The following is a 25,545-nucleotide window of genomic DNA, read 5'->3' as shown; positions in this document are numbered from 1 at the left end:
AAACTCTTAATGAAACATTTATTTGATGTATACAGTCATTTCAAAGTAGTAAAAAACATTGACAGTATTGCATATAATTCAGAAGTACACAACATGAATTAAAAGTTAATTCATTATAACCAGAATTCAACACCACATGTATTGCTGTCTGACAAGGTTACTATTGCACAAGGAACTCTTCAAATGGAAATACCAAACATGTATTGCACCCAAACCTCTACTTACTATTAGCTACTGTTCCACAGTATTCTTCAAATTACTTCATTAAAATAGTCATAAAAAATCTAAAGACGTTTCTGGTTCATAATAGTAAAAAAAAATTATGTACAATATAAAATAGCTTAAAATGCTGTCCATTGAAAGTCAAAGCATCTTGTACGTCCTGGTTGGATTAAATGCTAGGAACAATACAGCAGTTTTTACTATTTCATATTTCAAATCTACTGAGTTGCTGAACAGTTTTGCAAAAAAAATTAATAAAAGACCGTTGCCTTTCCTCACTTCGGCTAACAGTTTTTTTAAAAGACAAAAGCTGCTGAAGCAAGTGGACCAAACTCAGCAGTAACAGCAATGTATCGCATGAAATGAGAACAGAATAAAGCTTTCTACACTAAAACAACAAATATACCAAACTTGTTAATCAGGATCTGACTCCAGTGAGAAACCATACCAATCATCACACCATAGATCTGGATTGTCTACACATGCACCTAAAACAAGTATATTCTTTAATCAAATGTTATCAAATCAAAATGAGTTTTATGATATGTAATAAAAGTAAACTTAATTATTAACCAGTCCGTCAGTCAGGTTTACCATTTGTACTGTAAGACCAAAAGTACTCCAGGAGTTTTTAAACATGTTATTAATGCTCACACAAATGATTCAGTGGAGTATACAGAAACAAGGGTCAAGTGGAATGGGAGTGCATTAACAAAGACCAAGCTTAAGTCAACAGGGCTTTATGACTAGCTTTACTTAAAGCCTTAAAATCGATTAGTAAGGTGCCTGTCTTGGGGAAATGGTACTGTATACCCGAATGGCTGTAAACAATTGTTAGAATAAGGGCTGTAGTGCTGGTAACCTGCTATTCAAACTTAACAGCTACATGGGGAGAGGAAGAAAAAACAGGAAATGTGGACTGTAACAACAGTGCAGGGATGAACCAATGAAAGGAGATATGTTGATATGAACGGAAATGTGGGACAACAACATTAGCGTTTACATAAAAGGTAAACCGCACACAAGGACAGTTTATCTCCCAACTTTGTGGTCAAGCGTCTGATCCCAAAATCCAGGAGAGTTGTTCATGAGTGAAATTAGTTCCCGTGTGTTCATGATTGTCACTAGACTTGGTCGCTGCCCTCCCTGAAGTACACCTGTTCCCACACCACTGTGCCCCACACGCAGAAGAAACCCCAAAGGTTGTGGAAGGTCCCACGGTCAAAGGGGTTTTCATCAGCGCCGCAGTGCTTGAGGTAGGAGATGCGGTGGCGTGACATGAACTCCCAGGTGGTGGTGTTGAGAGAAACCAGGTAAAGGTGGGAGCCGAGCAAGAGCAGCACAATCAGCGAGAGCAGAGCCACCAGCAAGGCCACGGCCAGCAGCGTGCCATTGGCACGCAACCACAGCTGCCATGTGGGTGCGTAACCGAAGCCCGTCCTGATGAAACAAGCAATAAAGAAGCAATTTGTGGAGGCTTTGCAGCTGCAGTATAAATCTGCCAGCGCAGATGATCGGTGGCCGTGTTGTACTCACCAGGCAATGTGCAGCCCCCACAGCAGCACTAGCAGCTGGACAGCAAGGTAAAGCACAAACCAGCGGTGGTTCCTCTCACCCACACAGTTCTCAATCCAGGGGCAGTGATGGTCGTAACGCCGGACACAGTGCTGACACGTCTGGCAGTGCTTTGATCTCATTGGCTGCTGCTTGGAATAAAGGTCTTTGCAGTTAGAGAAACATAAATATATTTTTCTATTAAAAAATAAACTTTCATGCTATGTGGACCGAAACCCTGTTGTTTAAACACTGGTTAACAGCCAGGCTTGATTTGAACTAGCCGTGGCCAGTTTTCTGTAAAGCCAATGTGTGTGCAAGAAAACAGCTGCTCTTGCTCTTCAGCCTGGAAAACAAGTTGTAATGAGATTTCTGAGGCAGGAGAGATCTCATCTGTGTTCATGGCTTCACCATCATAAAGAAAAAACAGAAATATCAAAGGTTTATGTCAGTGTGAGGAGAAGGAAAAGCTGCATGCCAGAAAAAAACATGGAAATATAACTAAACTATTCAGAAAGCACTTTAGAACAGAGATACACTTACAGACCTGGTAAAGCAAAAATAAATGGGTGTGAGTTGGTCACACCACAGAAAAATGTGTTATTAACCACCCAGCCAAATTTATTCTCTGCTCTGGGACACTGAAGGTGCTGAGCCAAAGAACAAGCCGCTGCGCAACACGCGTTGACAGACTCTTGTTTGCACGCACACACACCACACCACACACACAAACGTTTCCAACAAGTATCTTTTGAAATATATAATGGTTTTATAAAGAAATCACAGATTTTGCTTTACCTGGACTTCTTTCTGACTTTTTTGCTGCTGTCCTATCTGGTAAATTCTTTTGATTTTGGAGTATCACAATAGGAACAAATGTTCTTCTCTGAATCATGATCATTCATAATGGAAGCTGAGGACTAACTGGTACAAAATACACCTGATTTGGTCGTTCTCGTGTGAGTCTATTAAAAGACCTGTCAATCGATTTGAGAGTAATATCAGATTCCAATCTAGTGTTTACATGTTTCATAGTAGGGTTAAAGTTCATATTACATTTGGAACGTGATTGTACTTTTAAATCGGCTTGGATCTTACAGAAAGAAGGAAAAGACTAAATACAGACATACAATCAATTCCTGTACACTGCTGTACACAGTGACCTGCCTGCTTAAATAACTGCTGCGCCTGTATCATATGTTGTTTTGTGTTCACTGGAAGTGGTACAGGTGTGTAACATAGAACTGTGCTGCTTGGCAACCCATCTGTTATTCTATACTACTGAGACTCTTAGTTCTGTAGAACTTCAAGTGTCACATTTCAGCCTGGCACCACAGAAAGACGATCAATTACAAACACCATGTTTACAGACAATCAATCAATCAATCAATAATCAATCAATCAATCAATCAATCCCACAGGCTCAGAAACCCAGTTTTTACAAAAAATAAAATCTTAACTTTGGTTGTGTTTTTGTGTCTAAGTGACTGATGGGAACGACAATCTTTGACATTGGTCCAGTATTAAGCGAGATCGCTGCAGTCGGCAGCGGTGAAACAAGCTACAATGTAAATGATTGGGCAATTGCACACCTTCAATTTACGTCCACAAAAAGTGCTTGTTTTACCACTGACATGCTCAGATTATTATTCTAAGTGTCTGACAACATTCAAGAAAGGAACCCTACAGAGGTCTGCCTTTTTGTTAGAGTAAGACCTGTTTGTTAAAGAATTAGATTATTTTTGTTTAACGTAAAACTGAAGAATCGCTATCGCCAAACCTACCAGATTGCTGCTCCAAGAACCAGCACTCTTGTTTGGTTGAAATAAACCCTTAATTTACCCCTTTATGGGAAAAGATAACCTGACTCTGCCAGATGGATTGCTTCGCATTTGCTCGGCATATCCATCTGGGAACTTAACATTGGAGAACTTTTGGGAAGAGGCGAAAATCCTGGTTAGCTGATTGGATAAACCATCTGTCTATCACCACCTATGTTGATGATAGACGGGCCAAATCAATCAATCAGATCAACGAAGCGTATGAAAATACAACCACAAGCCAGGCTACCCCTGACGCTGCAGGCAAAGCTTAGCTTGTTAGCTCAGCAACATGTCGGTAAAGGAGATTTGCCGTTTGTGTAACGAGAATTTACTAATAAAAGGCACCATTTCAGGTTCCCGGTCCATATTCCAAAAGAAGGATCCAAGAGAAGAAAGCATTAGCGAGCGGCTAACAGAATTAGGGCTAGCGCTGTCTGAAAATACTGGTTAGCTGGTGATAGACGCTTCTCGTTGCGTCACACCTAAACCCGCCTCAAAACCAACGCTGATTGGTCGGTCGTTTGGCAAACGGCTCCAAATTTTCTCTATCTCAAGATGCCCGACTGATCTGCGAGTGGACGAGGCTAGTGAAAAGATGCTGGACTTTATACATGCTAAAAATATTGTTTATTTAAATGTCTGGTGGGGTTTAGTTACAGATTTTTAGATTTAGATTAGTCACTTAGACACAAATGCTTGGGGAAAAAAACTAAATTACCCTTTAACTCAAGATCCTTTACTTCATCTGACAGTCACCCCCAGATATTTTATAACTTATGTTATCATTTAAAATACATGAATAAAGTTCCATACTTGACAAGCGTGAGATGCGGTTTAAAGCCCTTGAAAAGGCTAGTAATGTTAGTCAAACTACTGTTTTCTAAGTCAGGACTGAACCGTCACACTCAAATATAACAAGATAAAAGTATGAAATCAAGCATAGAAATTGACCAAAAAGAAAGACTGACTTTGACACTCTTTCTGCTTCAGAAATCTGTGTGTGTTATCCGTATGAAAGTGTTCTCATCGCACCAAATGCTTGCTCTTGGGGGATGAATTGTTGGGTCTCTGTAAATTATAGAGTGTGGTCTAGACCTAATCTATCAGTTAAGTGTCCTGAGATAACTTCTGTTATGATTTGACACTATAAATAAAGTTGACTTGAATCCTGAAAGAACAACCACATGCCACATGAGCCCATGGCAGCGTGAGGATACGGTGTGAAGGGTACCTGCAGCAGACAGTGGCCACAACGGCGCTGCCGAAGGGATTTGGTGGTGGGTGGGATCATGTCCTGCTGCTCCTCAGTCACTCCTAGCGTGAACTGGCCAAACACACAGGACAAACTGGTCAGGGAAGCCACTGCATATTTTCAGTTCAAGCATTTATCATGTGCTTATTTGTCATTTACAACTGGTCTGATATACCCAGACTTCTGGGTCTTTATCAAAAGTTGTTTATCAGAACTGGTTTATGGTATGGTATGGTAATAGCTCAATAAGATTCAGATAGTTTATGGTCATTCAAGCAGGTTAAAATCATGAAGGAACAAAATGCGTTACTCAGACTCTTAACGTAAAGGTCACTATGAGTTCCTGCATGACATCACTTCTGTTGACGTTCCAAGTAAATACCAAACAAAACAGAGCAAGCTCGCTCCTCCCCCCATGTTTCCGTAACTGTCATGACTAACTGACTTAACTGTCACTAACCCCCACCCCCTCCCCCAACCATCTAGTTGTCGGTGATTGGCTGGAGTGATTTGTTGTATTTTGGTGCACAGCCTGTGCCTCTAGTGTTTGTTTGACGTTCACGACCCCTGTGAAGTCTCCCGAGACCGGGCTTTTTCACAGTGTGTTCTGGGGGCAGGCAGCTAGCGGATCAACCTACGATTTGAGACAAAAATGAAATTGCGCTGAAACCATGCAGGAACTCATAGTGTACCTTTAAGTAGCCAAACACTACTGCACACTCCTTTTCACAAGATGCTATGAATTGCATAAACCAACACAAACCACTAACAATGTTTGATTACTCCTAAGATTCCATAACCCTCTTCCCTGGTATACAAATGTAGCCTCCTGACTGGAAAACAGGGATGCATCTAAAGCATGAAACACCTGCATTGCAACACAATACATCTGCAATGGCATGAGGAAGCAGTAAATGTGTCTCAGGTCAGGGAGCTAATCCTTTTAAAGAAAAATAAACAAAAGACAGCAAATAATTGTATGTGTATATTTAATATTTTAATTATAATTTTGTTTGGTTAATAAAATGATTGCAATGATTTGGAGCTGCAACAATTAGTCAACATTTTCACTATTTTCTGACAATTTAAAGACCAACTGATTAATTCAAACAATTACCGGCAGATGAATTGATAAACAAAATAACTGTTAGCAGCCCCACGATGATTAGTACAGGGTTTTTTTCTTACACACGCCAGTATCCCTAAACAGGTGTCCCAGACATTATCAGTTTTTAACCGTCAACATCTACTCAACTCCGCTTATGTTACCAAGTAGGCTCCTAGTCCCAGTCAAACCATTACAGCTGCTTCTTTGACTCCTGACACCAACCATTTTGACAAAGATTTGTGATATGGCTAAGGACAGAGATATATATGGATCATTATTCACCTGTAAATCGCTGTCATCAGACAAAATGAAGCCTGGGTCCATCAGAGAAACGGCGAAATAGAGCAACACCGACACCAGCACCAACAGGACGAAGAGCACAGGCTGGACAAGCTGGCCTGTCTCCTCCTGCTTCCTCAGCTCTAAAACCCCCAAAACAGCAAACTATGCTTTAATTCAATAATACATACTGTAGTCCTGCTGAGAGGTCTCAGGTTCCAAAGGCTTGCCCTGAAGCAAGTTTATTTCATAAATCATGGCTATTAAGTTAATAGTGTTAATGACAATTAGGGCTGGGCAATATGGAGAAAATCAAATGTCACCATATTTTTGACCAAATACCTCAATATCGATACCACAACAATATTGTAGTGTTGACTAATGGTGCTGAGATTTTTGATAAATAATCATCAGTAATGTGGCTATAATGACTAAGTGGGTAAAGGCAAATAATAGAACGGTTACAACAGTCTGTTAAGTTCAGAAAATGACATCACTTTACTGTAGTAATCATATCACGATATTGATATAATATCGATATATTGCCCAGCTCTAATGCCAATCTGGACAGTAACTTTAGTTTTCTTTCTCAGATAACATCAGGATATGGTATTGCCATTATACATCAATAATGTGCTTGTCATTTCACATATTAAACATTACTTTAAACCTACAGCTACACATAATGTAAAGCTATGAATCATGTAAATATATGACAGGCTTACCTGTATCATGTAGGAAGAGTATTAACGTTATGACCCATGTCAAAATCACATGAGCTGTTCTTACCAGAAACCCTGAGCCAAAAACATTTTTGAACATGGTCCTATACTAGCATGTTAGAGCGTCCATCGCTATCTTTAGATGGACCTGGATGTTCGGTTCAGAGTGACAGGATGGTCGGTGTGTAACGATAGTAGCCTTAGCTAATGGCAAAATGATATCCAGCACGTTAACCTAAACAACTAGCATTCCTGAAACATAAAAAAGCGTCCTGTCAGAAAGCTAGCGTTAGCTAACGTTAATGTCGCCAGAGCATTAACTAACACTAGCGCTAGCCCGCGACGGTTCAATCTATTTGGTTTTTCATTTGTGACTGAGCCAAACGCTGAATTAAATACAAGTAAAAATACACAATATTTGAGTTTAAGCTTGGTTCGTTCTAGCATTCTTCTGCATTTATTTTGTTGTTGTTGTCGTCCCTGTGCAGTCTCAGCTGTGATTGGCCAGCGCCGGTCACGAGTACGAGACAGTCCAGGATAGAGTGGCCGGGAGGGACATTAAACGCAACACTGCCCCGAGATGAGCAACCTACTGGAAAAGTTGAAAAATAGCTATTGGACCTTTAAGTTAAAAAGGTAGTAGAGTATGACTTCACTAAAAAAAGAATGGGAGACGGGGTAAGGTACTTTGATTAACGTTATATTTTTGGTAACATGTAAAACAAAACTTTATTCCAAAAACTCATTACTAGTCCCTTATTGTCTTATTTGTTTTAAAGAGAGAATTACATGACAGTTTGATATTATCATCTTCACAAGTTCACATACAGTTCAAACATTTATTTAAACAAATTGTGCATTCTTGGGCTCCAGGGTTGCCGTCTCCATCCACTACAGTGTTATCCACTGTACTGGAATCTCTGCTCCTGTCACACAATTAATCAGAGAATTGTTACTGAGCCTGCAGCTCTTTGGCCCTTTTTTCATCCAGAATGAGAGGAGTTGGCAGTGTCCTCCCTTTCAGCAGCTGCTCCAGGCCCTGGCAGAACAAGTGAGATGGAGGTTAAATTACACCACCGTATTTGGATGAAACACTAAAGATGACAGCAGCGTATTCAATTTTCACAATTAATTTGTTTTTGTTTTCTTATTCAAGGAACAACCTGTTCCTGCTCTATAGGTTCCAATCAGTTTAACACTGTAACCCAACAACTAGGTTTGGCCTATCTCCTTTCCAATATCCTTAATGTTTTTATATGAATCTGTGGCCACTTTCATGTCCTCACCTCTCCGAAATAGGATACCAATGGTGAAATTTCACATAGTGCTGGATGACTGTCCCCTGCTGATGCACTATGGGGGGAAAAAACATTTTTAGATTTCAAGGAAAGATTCAGATGTTTTCCAGTCTATCTAAATACAACACTCACAAGTGCATATGCCCATCAAAAGAGTGGTTGCTGTGATCATTTCTCCTCTCCATAGAGGGTATTTTGTAGACACCTACTTGATTTGACTAAGACGGTGGAAGCCACTTATTAACTTTGGATCAACTTCAAAATGTATTTTTGCACAGAATGAAGACCATGGAATTTGACGCTCAGTTCTTACAGCGTTGTCCATTAGGAAGGGATCTCTTCAAGGCCAGTATGGCCAGGAGGAATCATTACACCCACCAATAATTCTTCCTTACATCTTGACAAGGAAGAATTATATTGAACAGCTCCACATTCAGTGTACAGACTATTAAAACTATTCTTCTAATGAAATAATGTGATGAAATAGGATTTTGTAGCAGTTGGGAATGTATCAAATTAACCTTTCTAATAGACCTTTCTATTTGGGTCTAAGAATAGAGCAAATTTGTGATTGTGGGCTATGTTAATGAAATGTACTTTACACAGTAAACATTATGCCAGGAAAAAAAATGTATCCAGGGTCAGGGTTTAAGTTCTGACATTATCTGTTACTACAGGGTGTATATAATCAAACTGACCTGGCTGTAAGAGGAAGGGTATTCCCATGTTCATCTAACAGCGTGGCTCCTGCAGCCGTGGCCCAGCGGCAGTGTTGAGCCAGCAAAGAGTTTCTGGCTGTGGTTGGGTTGTCTGTGGCTGCTCCGTCTGCATTTTTTAGTGGGGAAAACTCGTCCTCCCTCACAACCTCAAACACAACAAAGTTCCTTCCAAAGACAGATAGTACATATTTGAATTAGCTCTAGAGACAAGGTTATGATTTAATGTAATTTTATGTAGAGTAAAACAACAGATGCCAACAGCTGAAGACACAATATAATAATCAACAATACCTTGAGAATGGAAATACATCAAAAACAAATTTTTCCATCTTGATGCCGTTGGGTTTGGTGGGTTTGACTTGATTGCCACACAAGTCCACAAAGGGAACTTTCTTGAACGCAACATGTTGTTCCAGTTGGTCTTTAAATTTCCTGTAAGATAAAAAAAAAAAAAAAAAAAAAAAAATATATATATATATATATATATATATATATATATATATATATATATATATATATATATATATATATATATATATATATATACATACATATATATTAGTCTTGGGCCATACATTTCCACAGCTGTGTCCCATTAATCTGGCCAATATTTTTATTAATAATAATATATTACGGACTAAAGCGTTAATGAAAAGCAAACTTTGGCCCGATGGTGGTGCTACAGAGTAGGTCAGGGATCTGCTGGGGACCATGAATGTCCAAAAAATGTATGTCAGACTGTCCAGTTGTAAATGGTTAATTGAAAAATATATAACATAACACTGGTTTTACACCAAAGGTTATTACAAACCTAGGTATGGATTGACAATGTCACACCATCTGGCAGAATTTAGTGCTTTGAAGGTGTCATGAGTCTCCTAGACTATATTTTGAATATTCTTCCTTGATAATGACATTCTGCATTGAAGTAAATGAACAACAAAATAACTGTAGAATATAATTAGGTCTGCGTTTTGAACAGACACTGTACTAGTATAGCCAATAACATCAGCAAATACTAAATTTGACAGAGAATATTAGAGAGTGGTTAGTAAGTGGTCAGTAAGATAATAGTAATAGTTCACTTTATAATAGTCACAAGCCATACACCAGCTGGTTAGCAAACCATAAGGAAACTCGCTATCACTCTTAAATCTACAATATTACACTATATGCAAACCACACAGCTTGGCATACTTCAGTAACTAAGAAGAGAAGTGCTTTTATTGGATAACAATTGAGCTCTATGGCACAGAGAATAAGATACATTATTGAAAGTTTGAAAACACACACAATACTTGTTAGTAGTAATCATTAATTGTTGGTTTGGATCTGCACATGGGATTTGTTGACAATATTAAAAATACAGAATGTCACCAACTTTTTTAAGTCAGTATAGCAGAGAAATGTTCAGAGTCAAATTAATCTCAAGTAGTTTTCAGTGGTCAGTACCACTTCTCCTCCTCAGCCTCAAGTGGCCAAAAGACGTGTGCAACGTGTCTCTCTGGTTTGGGTGTGTCTCTTGTTTATTGGCTGTGTCACATGTTATATCAGAGACTAGTATAGAAGATCTTTTGTGATAATCAATCAGCTGTATGTAAAGTCGTGGTAATAAAAAGGCAGAGCGCTAGCGCATACAACAGGGAGTTCAACACCCCAAATTCACTTTAAAGGTCCCATGACATGGTGCTCTTTGGATACTTTTAAATAGGCCTTAGTGGTCCCCTAATACTGTATCTGAAGTCTCTTTTATATAGACCTTAGTGGTCCCCTAATACTGTATCTGAAGTCTCTTTTATATAGACCTTAGTGGTCTCCTAATACTGTATCTGAAGTCTCTTTTATATAGACCTTAATGGTCCCCTAATACTGTATCTGAAGTCTCTTTCCCGAAATTCAGCTTTGGTGCAGAATTACAGCCACTAGAGCCAGTCCCACAATGAGCTTTCCTTAGTATGTGCCATTTCTGTGTCTGAAGCTATTGAGTAGGAGAGAGGGGGGGGAGGGGCAAGGTGGAGGGAGGGGGTGTGGCCTTGACCAACTGCCACTTTGCTCGTTTGAAAGTCATGATGTCTCTCTCTCTCATGGGTGGGCCAAATTCTCTGGGCGGGCAAAGCAGAGAAAGGGGAGGTAACCTTGAAAGATCGGCCCATCTGAGCTTTCATTTTCTCAAAGGCAGAGCAGGATACCCAGGGCTCGCTTTACACCTATCACCATTTCTTGCCACTGGGGCACCATAGGCAGGCTGGGGGAACTAATATTAATGTTAAAAAACCTCATAAAGTGAAATTTTCATGCCATGGAACCTTTAAGGGCATATCCTGTTAAACTTTGCAAGTCAATATGTCGTCTATATACTTCCATGAACTGCCTCTCACCCTCTAGTCTGTAGTGTATTTTACTCAAATCAATCTGATTTCACTTTGACTGTGACTCATACGTACTGTGCTGTCAGAGGGATCGTACCAACACCTATGCGACAGTAAAGGCTCTTACTCTGCTACATCCTGCAGGAAAGCCCTGGTAAAGAAGTGATTGCAGATGTTTCCAGCACTGTACACCAACTCCCCTCCAGGTCCTCGGAGCTCAGCGGTCTCCGGTTGGATCTCGCTGTACTCCACCACCTGGGAGACACCTCGCACCCTGCAAACAACGCCCACTGGCTCAGCAGGGTATGCCTTCTCCACCACCTGACATGATAGAGATGAAAGGTCAGATGGAAACACACATCACAATTTTGAATTTTTCTCATCCCAGATTTTTATTTTATTTCATTCGACCCTTGTGAGATTTATTGTTGCTAACCCTATCTTACCTGACAGCAACCTCACCCTAACCCCTATGCCTGATTTCAACCCCTATTTCCCATCCCAAGCAATGAAACAAGACTTGTAGAAAAAGCTAAGCATGGTTGAACCTGATCAGAAATATGCATGCACAGAAATATACAGTATATGCAGGGAATGAAAGGCTGGGATCATTGTTTTATTCACCCACCCCTAAAACCTAACTGGCATCTTTTAAAAGATGTGTTATCATTAGAGGAGTTTTAAATTGATCTTTACTTGTGCCTGTGCAGCACAAACTATCCTTGGGATGTAGACTGACCTTCTCTTAACCAATCATTAAGGGATTAAGGGTAAGCCCAGCCACCCGAAAGGTACATTGAAAGCTCTGACAGCAACTCACTCCCAACCCAGAATGAGAAATCAATCGTTTTCCGGCAGAGACTTAAGAGCGGCTGCCTCTCATTGCTTCACACTCGACAGCATGCTGAAGATCACGGTCTGATGAAACCAACAGAACCATATCATCTACAAAGAGTGGAGAAACAATTCTGAGGTCCCCATACCGGACACTCTCCTCTCCCCGGCTGCAATACAGATCCTTTCAAACAAAAACGCTAACAAGGGAACACTCTGGCAGAGTCCAACTTTGTTCTGAGAATACAGACAAAGCTCTCACTCTGGTCGTGTAAGGACCAGATGGCTCGTAGCAACGGCCCCGGTAACCCATACTTCCACAGGACACAGTCAGAAGCTTTCGCCAAATCCACAAAACACATGTAGACTTGGGTTTACACTGCAGTCTGTCCGGAAGTCTCCCCCACCATCTGATCCAACTCACCACCAGGTGGTGATCAGTTGACAGCTGTGCTCCTCTCTGCTCTTCTCTTCTCTTTCCAAGACAAAGGTCACATGATTTGTGATTATATGTCCCCAAAGTCAATCGCTGATCTTTGGCCTAAGGTGTTTTGGTATCAAGTACACTTACGAATCACCCTTTGTTTGAACATGGTGTTTGTTATGGCTAATTCATGACTGGCACAGAAGCTTAATAACAAAGCACCACAACTATATCTAGTTGGTAGCGCTCCACCTCTCCCACTAGCTTTGCTACCTTCCCTGCCACAGGATGTTCCACTACCCTAAAACCAGTCTTCGATGCCACAGGTCAGCATGCTATTCTTCCACAGGTAGCTTGACTGTTACCAAGACATTTACAGCTTCCTTTATACACAACACTTTGTGCCTGCAAAACTGGTGCAAAACAGGTACAGTGTCAACTCAGACATTATGGGATTAAGTTGATTATGAAGGACAGTCTGACAACTGATCTAAAACATATATAGGTCTGCACCTGATACAATTCATATTTAGGGTCCGAGCACTGCCATCATCGGTCGAAGAAGGCCCTATTGAAATTGCTCCTTTTATTATTTTTCTTAGTCCAAATTAATCACAATTTTGAGGGCCTAAACATGCTTGAGAACTTATGAAACCTGGCCACTTATCAGAAATGGTAAAAAGTTAATGGTAAAAGTTCTGATTGGGGTCTGGGGCTTTGGCGTTCCAAATTAGCTCAATAGCACTCCGTACAAAATAAGTACAAAGTAAGGCATTAAATTTCCATGAAACAGCGTTAAACAGGAAGTTTTTGCAATACATCGTATCGATCGCCCGACACTCTGTGCGCTGTCCGATTATCATACAAATGTAGGACCATGTTGACGGGTGTCCCACCAGTACCCCCGCCATAACCGGAGTTGCGAGGGCCCATTAATATTACAGTAATTAATTCACTATCTGAGGGTGAGTTTTTTTAAGGGTGCTCAAGTTCATCAGCAGGCACAGAGCTGGAGCCCATGTACAGTTAATTCAATTCAATTTTATATATAGCGTCAAATCATAACACGAGACCACACTCTATAATTTACAAAGACCCAACAATTTCCCACGAGCAAGCATTTGGTGCAACAGTGGTGAGGAAAAACTTCCTTTTAGGCAGAAACCTCGACAGACCAAGGCTCTAGGAGATCAGGTTACCCCAAGTGGCTTTATTTAACAGCTCTTTATTCAAATAAGAGAAAGTCTTTTTTTCTCAATATTCATGTTTGCCATAACATACATTGTTATTATGTTATAGGCTACCTATTTTATATACTTTCCTTCCTTTGCGAGAGCGAGGTGGGAACATTGAGATCATTCTCATGTCTGTGTTTTAAGTACAGAGCTGGAGTCAGAGCAGGTGGATATATCCGAGCAGAAAGACTTGAAGCAGGGGCAAACAGCTAGCCTGGTTCTGTCCAAAAATACATCTACCAGCACCTCTAAAGCTCATTAACACATTTTGTTTAATCTGTACACAAACAAAAATGTGAAAAGGATGCCTCCATGCTCCAGCTTTGTATTTAATGCACAGGCATGATGGTAATATTCTCATCTAGCTCTCAGAAGGAAAGCAAATGTTGAGCTATTCCTTTAAGGGACTCTTTTATATCTACTGAATGATATTACTCTACCTTGGCTCCGCAGTCAGCTCCTTTGCTCACACAGAACCCAATAAACACGGGGTCAGCCATTTTGACCAGGATGTTGTCTACACAGTACACATGCAGGTACTCCACTCCTCTCTTCTTCATGTCCTCCAGCACCTTGTTGTCCACCAACGCCTGGTACAGCCCACCATTCCCGTCTGACAGAGAGTGGAGAGGTTTTGAAACATGGTGCACTACCACAAACTATCCTGAACACACATCAGTGGCAATAGGTGAAACCATAGTGGTTTTACTGATATTTGTGTCTGGATCTTCTGTAGGAGCTGATGTGCACCTACCTGGGGCCATGGCTAACTTCCCTTTCCCCTGCAGGATGACCTTTCCATCAAACGTCACTGCTGGGATCATCCTTTGCTCAAACATAACAATGTTTGATGGCTCCAGACCAAAGTAGTTGTTCTCCTTGAAGAACTTCTCAGTGGGTGCCAGAGTGAACTCACTGGTCATTATGTACCTGAAGAGTTGCAACAGTACAGACAAGGTGTGAAAATCTTAAAATTATTACTCTCTATAATCTTATTGACATTATCTTAAAATGTCTGCACTTATGTTTTTAATCACATAACATTACTTAACATATTTTTGTATCAACAACGGATCACATGACTCGTAGTAACAAATCCACAAATAATTTACTGCTGTCATCAACTTTTTTACCAGCAGCAGGCAGCTGTTTTCAGCCAAAAAACTGATGAATTCACTGTCCAGCACCAAACAGCAAACAGACAGTTAGCAACTAGCTGGTAAACATACAGCATATCGGTCCTCCAAAGGCAGAGAGCAGTAACTACAAAAAAGCTGAAGTTTAAAAAAAGGGTTTGAAGTTTTCAGGCTGACTGGAAACTGTGTAAAAGATGAATGTATACCTTCATTTTATTAGCGGAGATTGCAGTTCCTGCTACTCTGCTAAGCTAGATTTTAGCATGACTAGTTTAGCTGTTTATTCTTTGACTGTAGCCAGTGGTACAATTATCTTTAGCCACAGCTAGCAATGGTTATCTCATCAGTAAGCTTTTACTAAATTTGGCTCTCTTGTTTTAACTATTCATTATTGTTTTTTCTTTGAAATTATACAGGTCTATGCCATTAAATAACAAATGCCAACAATTCTGGTTAACTACATTTTGTATGTAGCCTAGTTACTGTATTTTGGCTTCGTTTTGGCTAATATTAAGAGCTAAATCTTTTCTTTAAAAATAAACCTAAAACAGAGCTAAAAGGAGAGTGAATATTGACTCACAATATTACGCGTAATGCCAGGTGAATAGAAACACGACATCAAGTAAATGCTAATGTTGCTCCGTGTCTGCTGGATGTGTAAATAAGCAACATGTTCGCCATGACAATAGAACGTGTAAATATATAATATATATTAATATATTATTGGTTTACAGCTTGTTTTCTGCTGCTCCCAGAAGTTTTTATAGTGCATTTTACTGTAATGTCTCGGAGTTGTGTTTAATATACCCCGTGTAAGCAAAAGCCTACACATGGTAGTAGTGGAGAAAGATCCATCATATAATCTTACCATGGAACGATGCATTTTGAGCCATACTTTCTGTCGGCCAGCTCCTGGATTTTTTGAATGCGCTCTGTCTGGATTTGATACAAGGTTTTGCCACTTGGTAGCCCAACGTTATACATCCCTTTGGGATACTGTACACCAAGGCGGGTCCCCTGACCACCAGCCAAGAGCAGGACTCCAACTCGATTCTCTAAGATTTGCAACAGCCCTGTCAAAACAGAGTGGTAAAATAGAGTGGTAACAACATCAACAGCAGCAAGGCCTTTAAACTTTACAACTGGCATACCTACTGTAGCACAGTACCTTTTGTCATACTGTATAAGTGAAAACTTTCATAAAACTTTACAAGCTGGCCTTTAACGTTGTTAACTTGTTACTGCTTTTATAATGCTGCGGTAGAGTTTTTTAGTAGTAGGAGATTACCAGTGATTGAGTGTTTTAGATCAGTTGTTCCCAACCTTTTTGGCTTGTGACACTAGCTCACAAACCCTTATAACAGGTCATGAGCAGGTCAAATGACATTTCCCTTCCCAGATTGTTTTAGAGTTATAAAGAGGTAAATATACATCTTATCTTTATCTCTCTAGTATTTCAGAAGAAAAAGCAATGAAAAAAGTCAGGGCCAGGAGCCAGATCTCCTGGAGTCAGATCAGTCTCACTATTAATAAAGGCCCAAAGAAGGATTCACAAATATAATTCAGGATTTATATATATAAAAAAATGACGACAAATATTTTTCAATGCACACAAAAATAGTATTTAACAGTAATGCGCACATAGATCTGTGTAGATTGATAAATAAAAGTATTTTGCTCCAAAGCTGGAAATACAGACAATTATCAGTTACAAATCAAGCCTCTCAATTGCCTCTTGAAGTTTTTACAAACCCTGACTTTTGTTACAATTCTGCCAATTTGCCTGTACCTCTCTGCTCTAACTGTGCCTCCAATACTGCCTAAAATGCTGGTATCAGGAAGTACTGGAGTCTATGCACCGATCCGATACCACGTAATAAAGCCCTAAAGAAAATCTATGTTAAAGGAGTTTATTTATGTTCTTCTTCCGTTATAACGGACTGTCAAACTGGAGAATAAAAGAAAGTTCTGGGGCATTCATTGTTTGTGTTTGTTCATGTTTCACAAAGAGTTTAACCTGAGCCAGACAGACAACAATGATAGAAATCATATCACATCCATACAGGGATAGTAATATACAGTTGTTAAAACATAATAAAATATATGACACACTGGTATCGGATCGGTACTCAGTATCGGAATTGGGTAGCAAAAAATGGTATAGGACCATCTCTAGTAGCAATATAGCCTACATACCACCAGTCAGCTGTAGCACCCAGTGACTTTAGAGTAAGGGTGACATTGCTGTGCTGCATAGATATACAGTATATACACGCGTTGACACTGTATTGCACACCAGCCAGGTTTTATGTTGCTGTATATTGCCTGTCATATTGATGTAGGCTACATTGTTTTTAAGAGACGGTATGTGTTTCATCCTCCCATCCTCTTCATCCTTCTGTTTTCAGGGTGTTACGGTGGGTTGTAACTAGTCTGTGTTCTCCTCTCCTCTTTCACTCTCCACGATGTAGCTACGCTTTTCGCCTCTGTTGGCAGCAGCACTGAAACAGCACTGTGGAGATAGGCCTGTCTAGGCAAAACTATGGCAGCAGTGGCAGCAGCAGTGTAGTAGTCTGGATCAACGGAAGTACATTTTCAGGATAAAGCCTGATAGGCATTGTCCATCACCTTCCGCTGTCTGTTGCCATTCTCAAACTCTCTTCGCTATGAGAAACAACAACAAACTTTGAGCTAGTAAGCCACAAGCTAAAGAATGTGAAAAGTATTTTTTTTATTTTGTGCAATAAAGGCAGACCTGCTTGGTTTTTTCGGTGAAGAATATGTTTACAGCATTTACTATCTAACTGGGACGTTTTGGGACAGATTTTGCAGGAATTGTACACATGGCGATACGCTGGTAAGAGCAAATTATATGTTTAACCGTATATCCAGCTAATTTAAATAGATCACATTACTAGGGCTGTCCTCAACTAAAGAAATCCTTAGTCGATTAACACTTATACGATTTTGTCGACTAATCGATTAGTTGATTTAATTGACAGAGCTGTGCGCTTTGAGAGGTGGTTAAGACTAGAAAAGCACAATATAAATGTAGTTAATTAACCATCTGTAAAACTGAGTTTCTCCACAATTAATCCTGCAAAAGCACCACTTTAAATCTTGTGTTTACCATAAATGTGCTCAGAAGTTTCTTGGAAATAAGTAATTAAGCATGAATAAGCATAAAAAATGACTAATCGACTAAAGAAATCTTAGTCGACTAAGACCAAAACGACCGATTAGTCGACTAATCGACTAAGAGGTGGCAGCCCTACACATTACTGTAATGTGTGAACAGTAAACTTAATTTTTTATGTGCAGTTTTCTTTTGCGGTTTGCAAATGTTCCACCAAAAGCCACGTCGCTGCATCTATCCTAGAATGTATCTGTGGTTAGCCAGACCTTACTCTTGCTGTGGAGATAGGTTTGGCAATGCAAGAATAATGTACAGTAATCTGGCTGCCGTGCACTGAGCTCGCATTTTTTCATTTCATTTAATTTATTTTTTTTATCCTGAGGGGTCGCAGCTCCTCTGTTCATTTGTTCACAGGTAACTCTTGTCCGGTTCACTGGGTGCTACCACCAACTGGTGGTGGTATGTAGGCTGTTTTGCTACTGAGGCATCGTTTGTTCATGCTTAACAGACTGTAAAAATAATGGACGTAGCTTCCGGGCCTGAAAAGTAAAGTCAATGGGGAAGTGCCTTAAACCTGCATTCTATCTTATTTCCAGCAGTGGTTGCAAAAAGCTATCCTTCTGTCTCCCCATACTGTCCAAAATGTAAGTCTGCTAAGAGACTTCAGATACAGTATTAGGGGACCACTAAGGTCTATATAAAAGAGACTTCAGATACAGTATTAGGGGACCACTAAGGTCTATATAAAAGAGACTTCAGATACAGTATTAGGGGACCACTAAGGTCTATATAAAAGAGACTTCAGATACAGTATTAGGGGACCACTAAGGTCTATATAAAAGAGACTTCAGATACAGTATTAGGGGACCACTAAGGCCTATATAAAAGAGACTTCAGATACAGTATTAGGGGACCACTAAGGTCTATATAAAAGAGACTTCAGATACAGTATTAGGGGACCACTAAGGTCTATATAAAAGAGACTTCAGATACAGTATTAGGGGACCACTAAGGTCTATATAAAGAGACTTCAGATACAGTATTAGGGGACCACTAAGGTCTATATAAAAGAGACTTCAGATACAGTATTAGGGGACCACTAAGGTCTATATAAAAGAGACTTCAGATACAGTATTAGGGGACCACTAAGGCCTATATAAAAGAGACTTCAGATACAGTATTAGGGGACCACTAAGGTCTATATAAAAGAGACTTCAGATACAGTATTAGGGGACCACTAAGGTCTATATAAAAGAGACTTCAGATACAGTATTATGGGACCACTAAGGTCTATATAAAAGAGACTTCAGATACAGTATTAGGGGACCACTAAGGTCTATATAAAAGAGACTTCAGATACAGTATTAGGGGACCACTAAGGTCTATATAAAAGAGACTTCAGATACAGTATTATGGGACCACTAAGGCCTATATAAAAGCATCCAAAGAGCACCATGTCATGGGACCTTTAAAGTGAATTTGGGGCGTTGAACTCCCTGTTGTATGCGCTAGCGCTCTGCCTTTTTATTACCACGACTTTACATACAGCTGATTGATTATCACAAAAGATCTTCTATACTAGTCTCTGATATCACATGTGACACAGCCAATAAACAAGAGACACACCCAAACCAGAGAGAGAAAACATAGCTCAAAGCCATTGCACACGTTTCACACCGTTCCAAGGTGTTGAGGTTTTGAGATTGAACATGCCCCTGCTGAGTTAAATGATGACTTGTCTGTCTAATGTTAGCATTTGTCTACACATTTACAAATCTCAATACACATGAAAATCTGGATAGCCCACATATTTGGAGATTTTATTTTACACATTTAGGCTACAAACCTGATGCACACACCAGAGATACAATTGCACAACTCTCCACTAGGGCTGGGCGATATGGTTGAAAACTGTATCACGATATAAGTTTTTCATATCGGTCGATATCGATAATTATTGATATTTTTTATTACCTATTTAAAATAAGGACCAGGAGAAAAATATATTAAATTTAAACATTTTTATTTTAAACTTAACCCTGCTCTGATTATAATCCCCTCAGTTGTAAAAGCAGAAATGTCAACACAGCCATGGAAAACAGTCAAATAATTCAAATGTAAACAGGTCTAAAATCACAATGAACACTTAACAATTATCTCTTAACATTAAGGTGCAAAATTAAAGAATAAGTAAGAAGTGCTTAATAAAGTGTCATAAAATAGTGCAAAGTGTTAGCTAAATATAAGAAACCTGAGAAGGAACTATTTTCTGCAGGTTTAGTGCTAAGTTGGTAACCTGGCTTCTGGACAGTGCTCAGCATGTCTGCCTCCGTTATTTCTTTGTAGCGTTTAGTAAGGCGCTGATGCAGAGTACCTCTCCATGGTGGTCTGCTGCTTGTGCCGTGTTGCAGCTGCAGATGTTGTTGGACGTTGATGGAGAATACGGCTGTGCTCGAAAGTGTGAGCGCGGCTAAAGTGGTAAAACAAGTTTGTGGTCGTACCAGTGTTGGTCTGACGACATTGGTCTGACTACGGTCAGACTTATAAAATCCCCAAAACTGCGATACTGACTTTTCCTGTTTTATCAACGATTTCCTCGCTCGCTGCGGCACTCACTTTCCACTCCACGCCGGTTCTGTTATTGAAGAACACGAGACAGCGATGTGGCGCAACCAAACTTGATACTGTTACATGATTGGCTGTTAGAGTGTCACTCCCCACGTTGCTAGGTTGCCAGAGAGTGAGGGCCTTTGTTCATGCAACCAAACTTGATTCACAACCTCTGGTTTCTTCTGATGAAGAAAAACAAGTTATCAAACGTTTTATCGACCGCATTTTCTATTGATATTGATTATGTTTCTATCGCGATACATATCGTTATCGTTTTATCGCCCAGCCCTACTCTCCACACACATTTGCAAATAGTTTTGCTCTAAGGTGTAATATCCACTGGGTACAGGAAGACATGCCCCCCCCACACACTTTTCAAAATCCCGTTTGCCCCCCCCTTTCAAATTCGTTTGATCTTATTTTATATATAAGTCTCTGATCAGCCCTTATTTTATCCAATATAGAAACATCTTTTTTTATACATGGTTTAGTAGGCTAGCTATTCTTTCTGTATTCTTTCTGGGAAAATCATTATGATCAACTTAATTATTTTCTGGATTATGTATCAGCCTACCTAGTCCCTACAATTATGTAGAAATGCAGGACATGGGACCCCCAGACCCCCCCCACACACACACACACACTTCTTAAACCAAAGTGACACCCTTGGATTTGCTACAATAACGCAAAATAGGCCAGTATAAAAAACGGCTTGCAGTGAGAGCATTACAGGTTACCGTAAGACCTCTAAAAACATTCACCTTCATTTTCCCACTCCGCAAGAGAGTCTTTGTCACTTTTCCTCACGCTGCCGATGGACTCTGGGGGGACCGGCTCTATGTGTTGATCTAAGCTGGCAGACGGGGAGGCTGCAGACCTCGCCGCCCCTTCACAGTGGTCCTTAAGTCCCTTTAGATCCAGCTGAGACAACTCTTGGAGGAAACTGTCTCTCTCCACCTCACACAGCTCCGGCCAAAACTGCAGGACGTGAGACTGTCCTGCACTCTCTAAACTCTGCTTCACTTGCTCCAAGGACAGCATTTTGTGTCTCGGTAACAGAGCAAACCGTTGAGTAGAACATAAAAAAATACTCCGACATCCAACTTCCTTCTCTCAACGGGAGCTGTAGAAGTGTGGTAGTTCGGAGGAAATGACTGTCTCGTGACTGCAGCTCTCGGACCCAAACAAGGATCCTGTGGTAAATAAGGCCTATAGAACAGGATATGCCGCTGCTGCCCGAATAAAGGCGTCTTTATGCTGCTTCAGGTTTACAGAAGTGGCTACAAAAACATGTTTGAAATAGCTTTCTGTAAACCGACGTGTGGACGACTTCCTCTCAGTCAGCAGCGAGCCACGAGACCGGAGGCTACAAGTCCGAGGGAAATGCTGTGCTGACTCAGCGTCTCTTTAGCTGGCTGTAGCCTACCGACTGCTGCACAACAAGTATCAGCACCTAGGCCTACTACAAAATTAGACAGATCAGATAAGGAAAGTAACACAGTAGCCCTACCCATTTTTATATTTATTTTTTAAACTATATATTTGCACTTTAGGCTACTATTAAAGGTCCTATGACATGCTGCTTTTTGGATGATTTTATATAGACCTTAGTGGTCCCCTAATACTGTATCTGAAGTCTCTTTTATATAGGTCTTAGTGGTCCCCTAATACTGTATCTGAAGTCTGTTTTATATAGACCTTAGTGGTCCCCTAATACTGTATCTGAAGTCTGTTTTATATAGGCCTTAGACAGCGGTCCCCTAATACTGTATCTGAAGTCTCTTTTATATAGACCTTAGTGGTCCCCTAATACTGTATCTGAAGTCTCTTTTATATAGACCTTAGTGGTCCCCTAATACTGTATCTGAAGTCTCTTTTATATAGACCTTAGTGGTCCCCCAATACTGTATCTGAAGTCTCTTTTATATAGACCTTAGTGGTCCCCTAATACTGTATCTGAAGTCTCTTTTGTGGGTCAGTGACAATTAAGGGTTGGGCAGATGAAAAAATGAAAAAACTTTGAAAAAGATTTTTTGAAGGCATCCTTGAGTTTCGTTAAAATGTATATTTTGTGTTATTGTACATTTTATTTCATTTGAAATAGGATTTTCACCATTTTTTTTAACAAAGGTAGGACCAAATGGACCTAAAATGTCAAGTGGTGTAACCACAAAGGAATGATTAATATTTAATATTTCATCCACTACATTGTTTGTGAGTGCACTCATACAAATATAACTATCACCTATTTCCAAATTTCAGCCAAAAAAATATTTGATTAGGATTACTTCTAAATTTAAATTATATTTCTTATTGCAATATCAAGTGGTAGACGTGCTGGAAACATTTGTTTTCTAAATAATCTTGGACAAATTGTGTAAAAAGTCTTAAAATTGTGTTTCTACAGTGGAGTAGAGTATTACATTTTATCAAACATAAATTTACCTGCACATTATCATTTTTTCAAGAAAAATACTGGTTACCCCATTTGACACAAACCAGTTACACCACCTGACGTGATGCTTGTAAGTGACACTAAACTACTGAACTTGGCATTTCATTTCATTTCAATGACAAATATTTAAATATATTATAACTCATTAGATTAAATTAAACAACTAACATCTTAACAAATTGTGTGTGAACAGTATTTGTGTGTGAGAAAGAGGTAGATAGATGAAAGAGAGAGGGAGAAGCAAGTCTGTTTAGGGTTGTGCATGCCCTTTAACATGTTTACAGGTAAAGAGCTCATATTATGCTTTTGGGATGTCATAGGTGTACAAAGTGAAAAAGCCCAAAGTCCCCCAAAGGGACTTACCATCTCCAACAGAAAACACTGTTCACAAACTGCTCCAAACAGCTCTATTGTAGTCCAGCCTTTACTTCAGAGACAAACGTGGTCACTTTGTAACACACGTTATAATGCTCACCTAGCTGCTAGCGTGGCACGCCCTCATACTCTGCTTCTGACTGGCTAGTAGTCCTTACCTAGCTACTGCGCATGTGCGACTCCCAACAAAGATGGAATAGAAGTGAGATCTCATTCTGTAGCTAAAACATAGAGCTAAACACACAGGGTGAAAATAGGAGCTGCAGCAATGTGCAGTACAATAAAAAATATGGTGTTTTTTGAAAATTAAACCATGTTAAACTATTCTGGTACAACCTCTAAATGCAATTATTAACCTGAAAATGAGCATAATATGACCTCTTTAACTTATTCTGGTGCATTTATCGGAATTCAATTTGATAAACTGCATTTTTTCAATGGCATTTTTAATATTTAAGTAACATTTTATACTTAAATAATCCTTGAATTTTTAGGTATTTTAAAGTTGCTGTTCTTGTAACACATTAGAGGTCACAGTTCAACTGCCTCATTCTGTGTTATTAAATTGTTAAGAAATTATTGTAAAATTGCAATGGAATGATATGGAAATTTTAATTTAAGGGTAAAACTTTTTTTTTAAACACTAAGGCCTTGCACTATAATGACTTAGCCTAGCCAAGCTAAATAAGCTATCTTAATTAAGTGTTGGATAAATTACCACCACTTTTAAAAAATTCAAACAAAAACACATACAAATAGTTCTGAATAGTATTAAGTTCATATAACCTCTTGGACCAGTAACTGAACTAGTTATATTTGAAAAGATTGGCCAAAAATTGAGAGGTTGTAATAGGAGTCAAATGGTGTAACCGGTTACACCATTTGACATTTCAATGTAAAATCAAATTAGTCAGGCATTATAATGGACACATATATCAGCATATGGCCTTGGTGTAAATAATCAAAACACTGTTTTTACACTAAATACAAATATTTATTCAACATAATTTTTTTTCTATGTTTTACTTGGGTCATACCATTTGACATGTGAACCAAAGAACTGAACTTAACCTAAAAATGTCTTATTAACTTATATTTATCAGAGAGTTATTAACCTTGTGATGCAGCAGTTATGCTGATCAGGGTCCTTTTCTCTGATGTAACTTCCTGTCATGTGGTCTTCTTGCTGATTTTAACAAAATGGCACCTTAAATGGTGGTTACACCACTTGACATTTCAGGAAGCTAGCATGACTGACAGGATTCCCTAAATTATTAAAATAAATATCAGCATCATTTTAAAATATATTGGAAATATGTATAATAACCTTTAATTTACGTTAATGCCCAAGTAGTTAATGGGATCTTTTATTAAGAAATTTGACCTTTTTAAGCAAGATAAAAATTTTGGTACAAAGTTTTGACGGTTACACCACTTAGACATTTTTGCCATTAATCGCCAATTATTCTCTTAAAATTAATTAAAACCAAACTCTTTAAAATATGGCCTCTAAAAAAGTAGGTATTAATGTAATTTGTTTGTCTTTTTTTTAAATTAAATGTATTTAAATTTAATTTAACCTTATAGACACAAAAAAATGTGCGTCACGTCATTGACCCTTATATAGACCTTAGTGGTCCCCAAATACTGTATCTGAAGTCTCTTTTATATAGGCCTTAGACAGTGATCCCCTAATACTGTATCTTAAGTCTATTTTATATAGGCCTTAGTGGTCCCCTAATATTGTATCTGAAGTCTCTTTTATATAGGCCTTAGTGGTCCCCTAATACTGTATCTGAAGTCTCTTTTATATAGACCTTAGTGGTCCTCTAATACTGAATCTGAAGTCTCTTTTATATAGACCTTAGTGGTCCCCTAATACTGTATCTGAAGTCTCTTTTATATAGACCTTAGTGGTCCCCTAATACTGAATCTGAAGTCTCTTTTATATAGACCTTAGTGGTCCTCTAATACTGTATCTGAAGTCTCTTTTA

At 39.3% G+C, this 25,545-nt stretch overlaps 2 protein-coding genes across 2 annotated transcripts; both read right to left on the bottom strand.

Annotated features, from left to right (window-relative positions):
• Window positions 1-4: 4 nt before the first annotated feature.
• On the bottom strand, window positions 5-7,565 carry zdhhc12b (zDHHC palmitoyltransferase 12b). Its single transcript, XM_028602461.1, has 5 exons — window positions 6,964-7,565; window positions 6,242-6,381; window positions 4,831-4,923; window positions 1,759-1,925; window positions 5-1,662 (listed from the first exon to the last, which is right to left on the bottom strand). The coding sequence occupies exons 1-5, from the start codon at window positions 7,058-7,060 to the stop codon at window positions 1,347-1,349; spliced, it is 813 nt and encodes a 270-aa protein (XP_028458262.1). The 5' UTR covers window positions 7,061-7,565; the 3' UTR covers window positions 5-1,346.
• Window positions 7,566-7,643: 78 nt separating this feature from the next.
• Window positions 7,644-22,150, bottom strand: uap1l1 (UDP-N-acetylglucosamine pyrophosphorylase 1 like 1). Its single transcript, XM_028602460.1, has 9 exons — window positions 21,483-22,150; window positions 15,844-16,048; window positions 14,594-14,769; window positions 14,280-14,452; window positions 11,474-11,667; window positions 9,269-9,409; window positions 8,957-9,142; window positions 8,247-8,313; window positions 7,644-7,999 (listed from the first exon to the last, which is right to left on the bottom strand). The coding sequence occupies exons 1-9, from the start codon at window positions 21,760-21,762 to the stop codon at window positions 7,913-7,915; spliced, it is 1,509 nt and encodes a 502-aa protein (XP_028458261.1). The 5' UTR covers window positions 21,763-22,150; the 3' UTR covers window positions 7,644-7,912.
• Between the last annotated feature and the right edge of the window lie 3,395 nt (window positions 22,151-25,545).

Source organism: Perca flavescens, chromosome 16 (assembly GCF_004354835.1).
Source record: "Perca flavescens isolate YP-PL-M2 chromosome 16, PFLA_1.0, whole genome shotgun sequence".
In the NCBI taxonomy this organism is placed as follows: Eukaryota; Metazoa; Chordata; class Actinopteri; order Perciformes; family Percidae; genus Perca; species Perca flavescens.
This window is presented reverse-complemented; position numbering and strand designations above follow the sequence as displayed.

What these genes read in the sequence shown, in the direction of transcription:
- zdhhc12b (XM_028602461.1), bottom strand. Translation starts at nt 7,060, where the DNA reads ATGTTCAAAAATGTTTTTGGCTCAGGGTTTCTGGTAAGAACAGCTCAT. An exon ending in ACTCTTCCTACATGATACAG is followed by an intron (nt 6,382 to 6,963) that starts GTAAGCCTGTCA and finishes TGGGGGTTTTAG; the next exon opens with AGCTGAGGAAGCAGGAGGAG. An exon ending in CTGATGACAGCGATTTACAG is followed by an intron (nt 4,924 to 6,241) that starts GTGAATAATGAT and finishes GTGTTTGGCCAG; the next exon opens with TTCACGCTAGGAGTGACTGA.
- uap1l1 (XM_028602460.1), bottom strand. Translation starts at nt 21,762, where the DNA reads ATGCTGTCCTTGGAGCAAGTGAAGCAGAGTTTAGAGAGTGCAGGACAG. An exon ending in GAGCTGACTGCGGAGCCAAG is followed by an intron (nt 11,668 to 14,279) that starts GTAGAGTAATAT and finishes CTATCATGTCAG; the next exon opens with GTGGTGGAGAAGGCATACCC. An exon ending in ACCCTTCCTCTTACAGCCAG is followed by an intron (nt 8,314 to 8,956) that starts GTCAGTTTGATT and finishes TTCCCCCCATAG; the next exon opens with TGCATCAGCAGGGGACAGTC.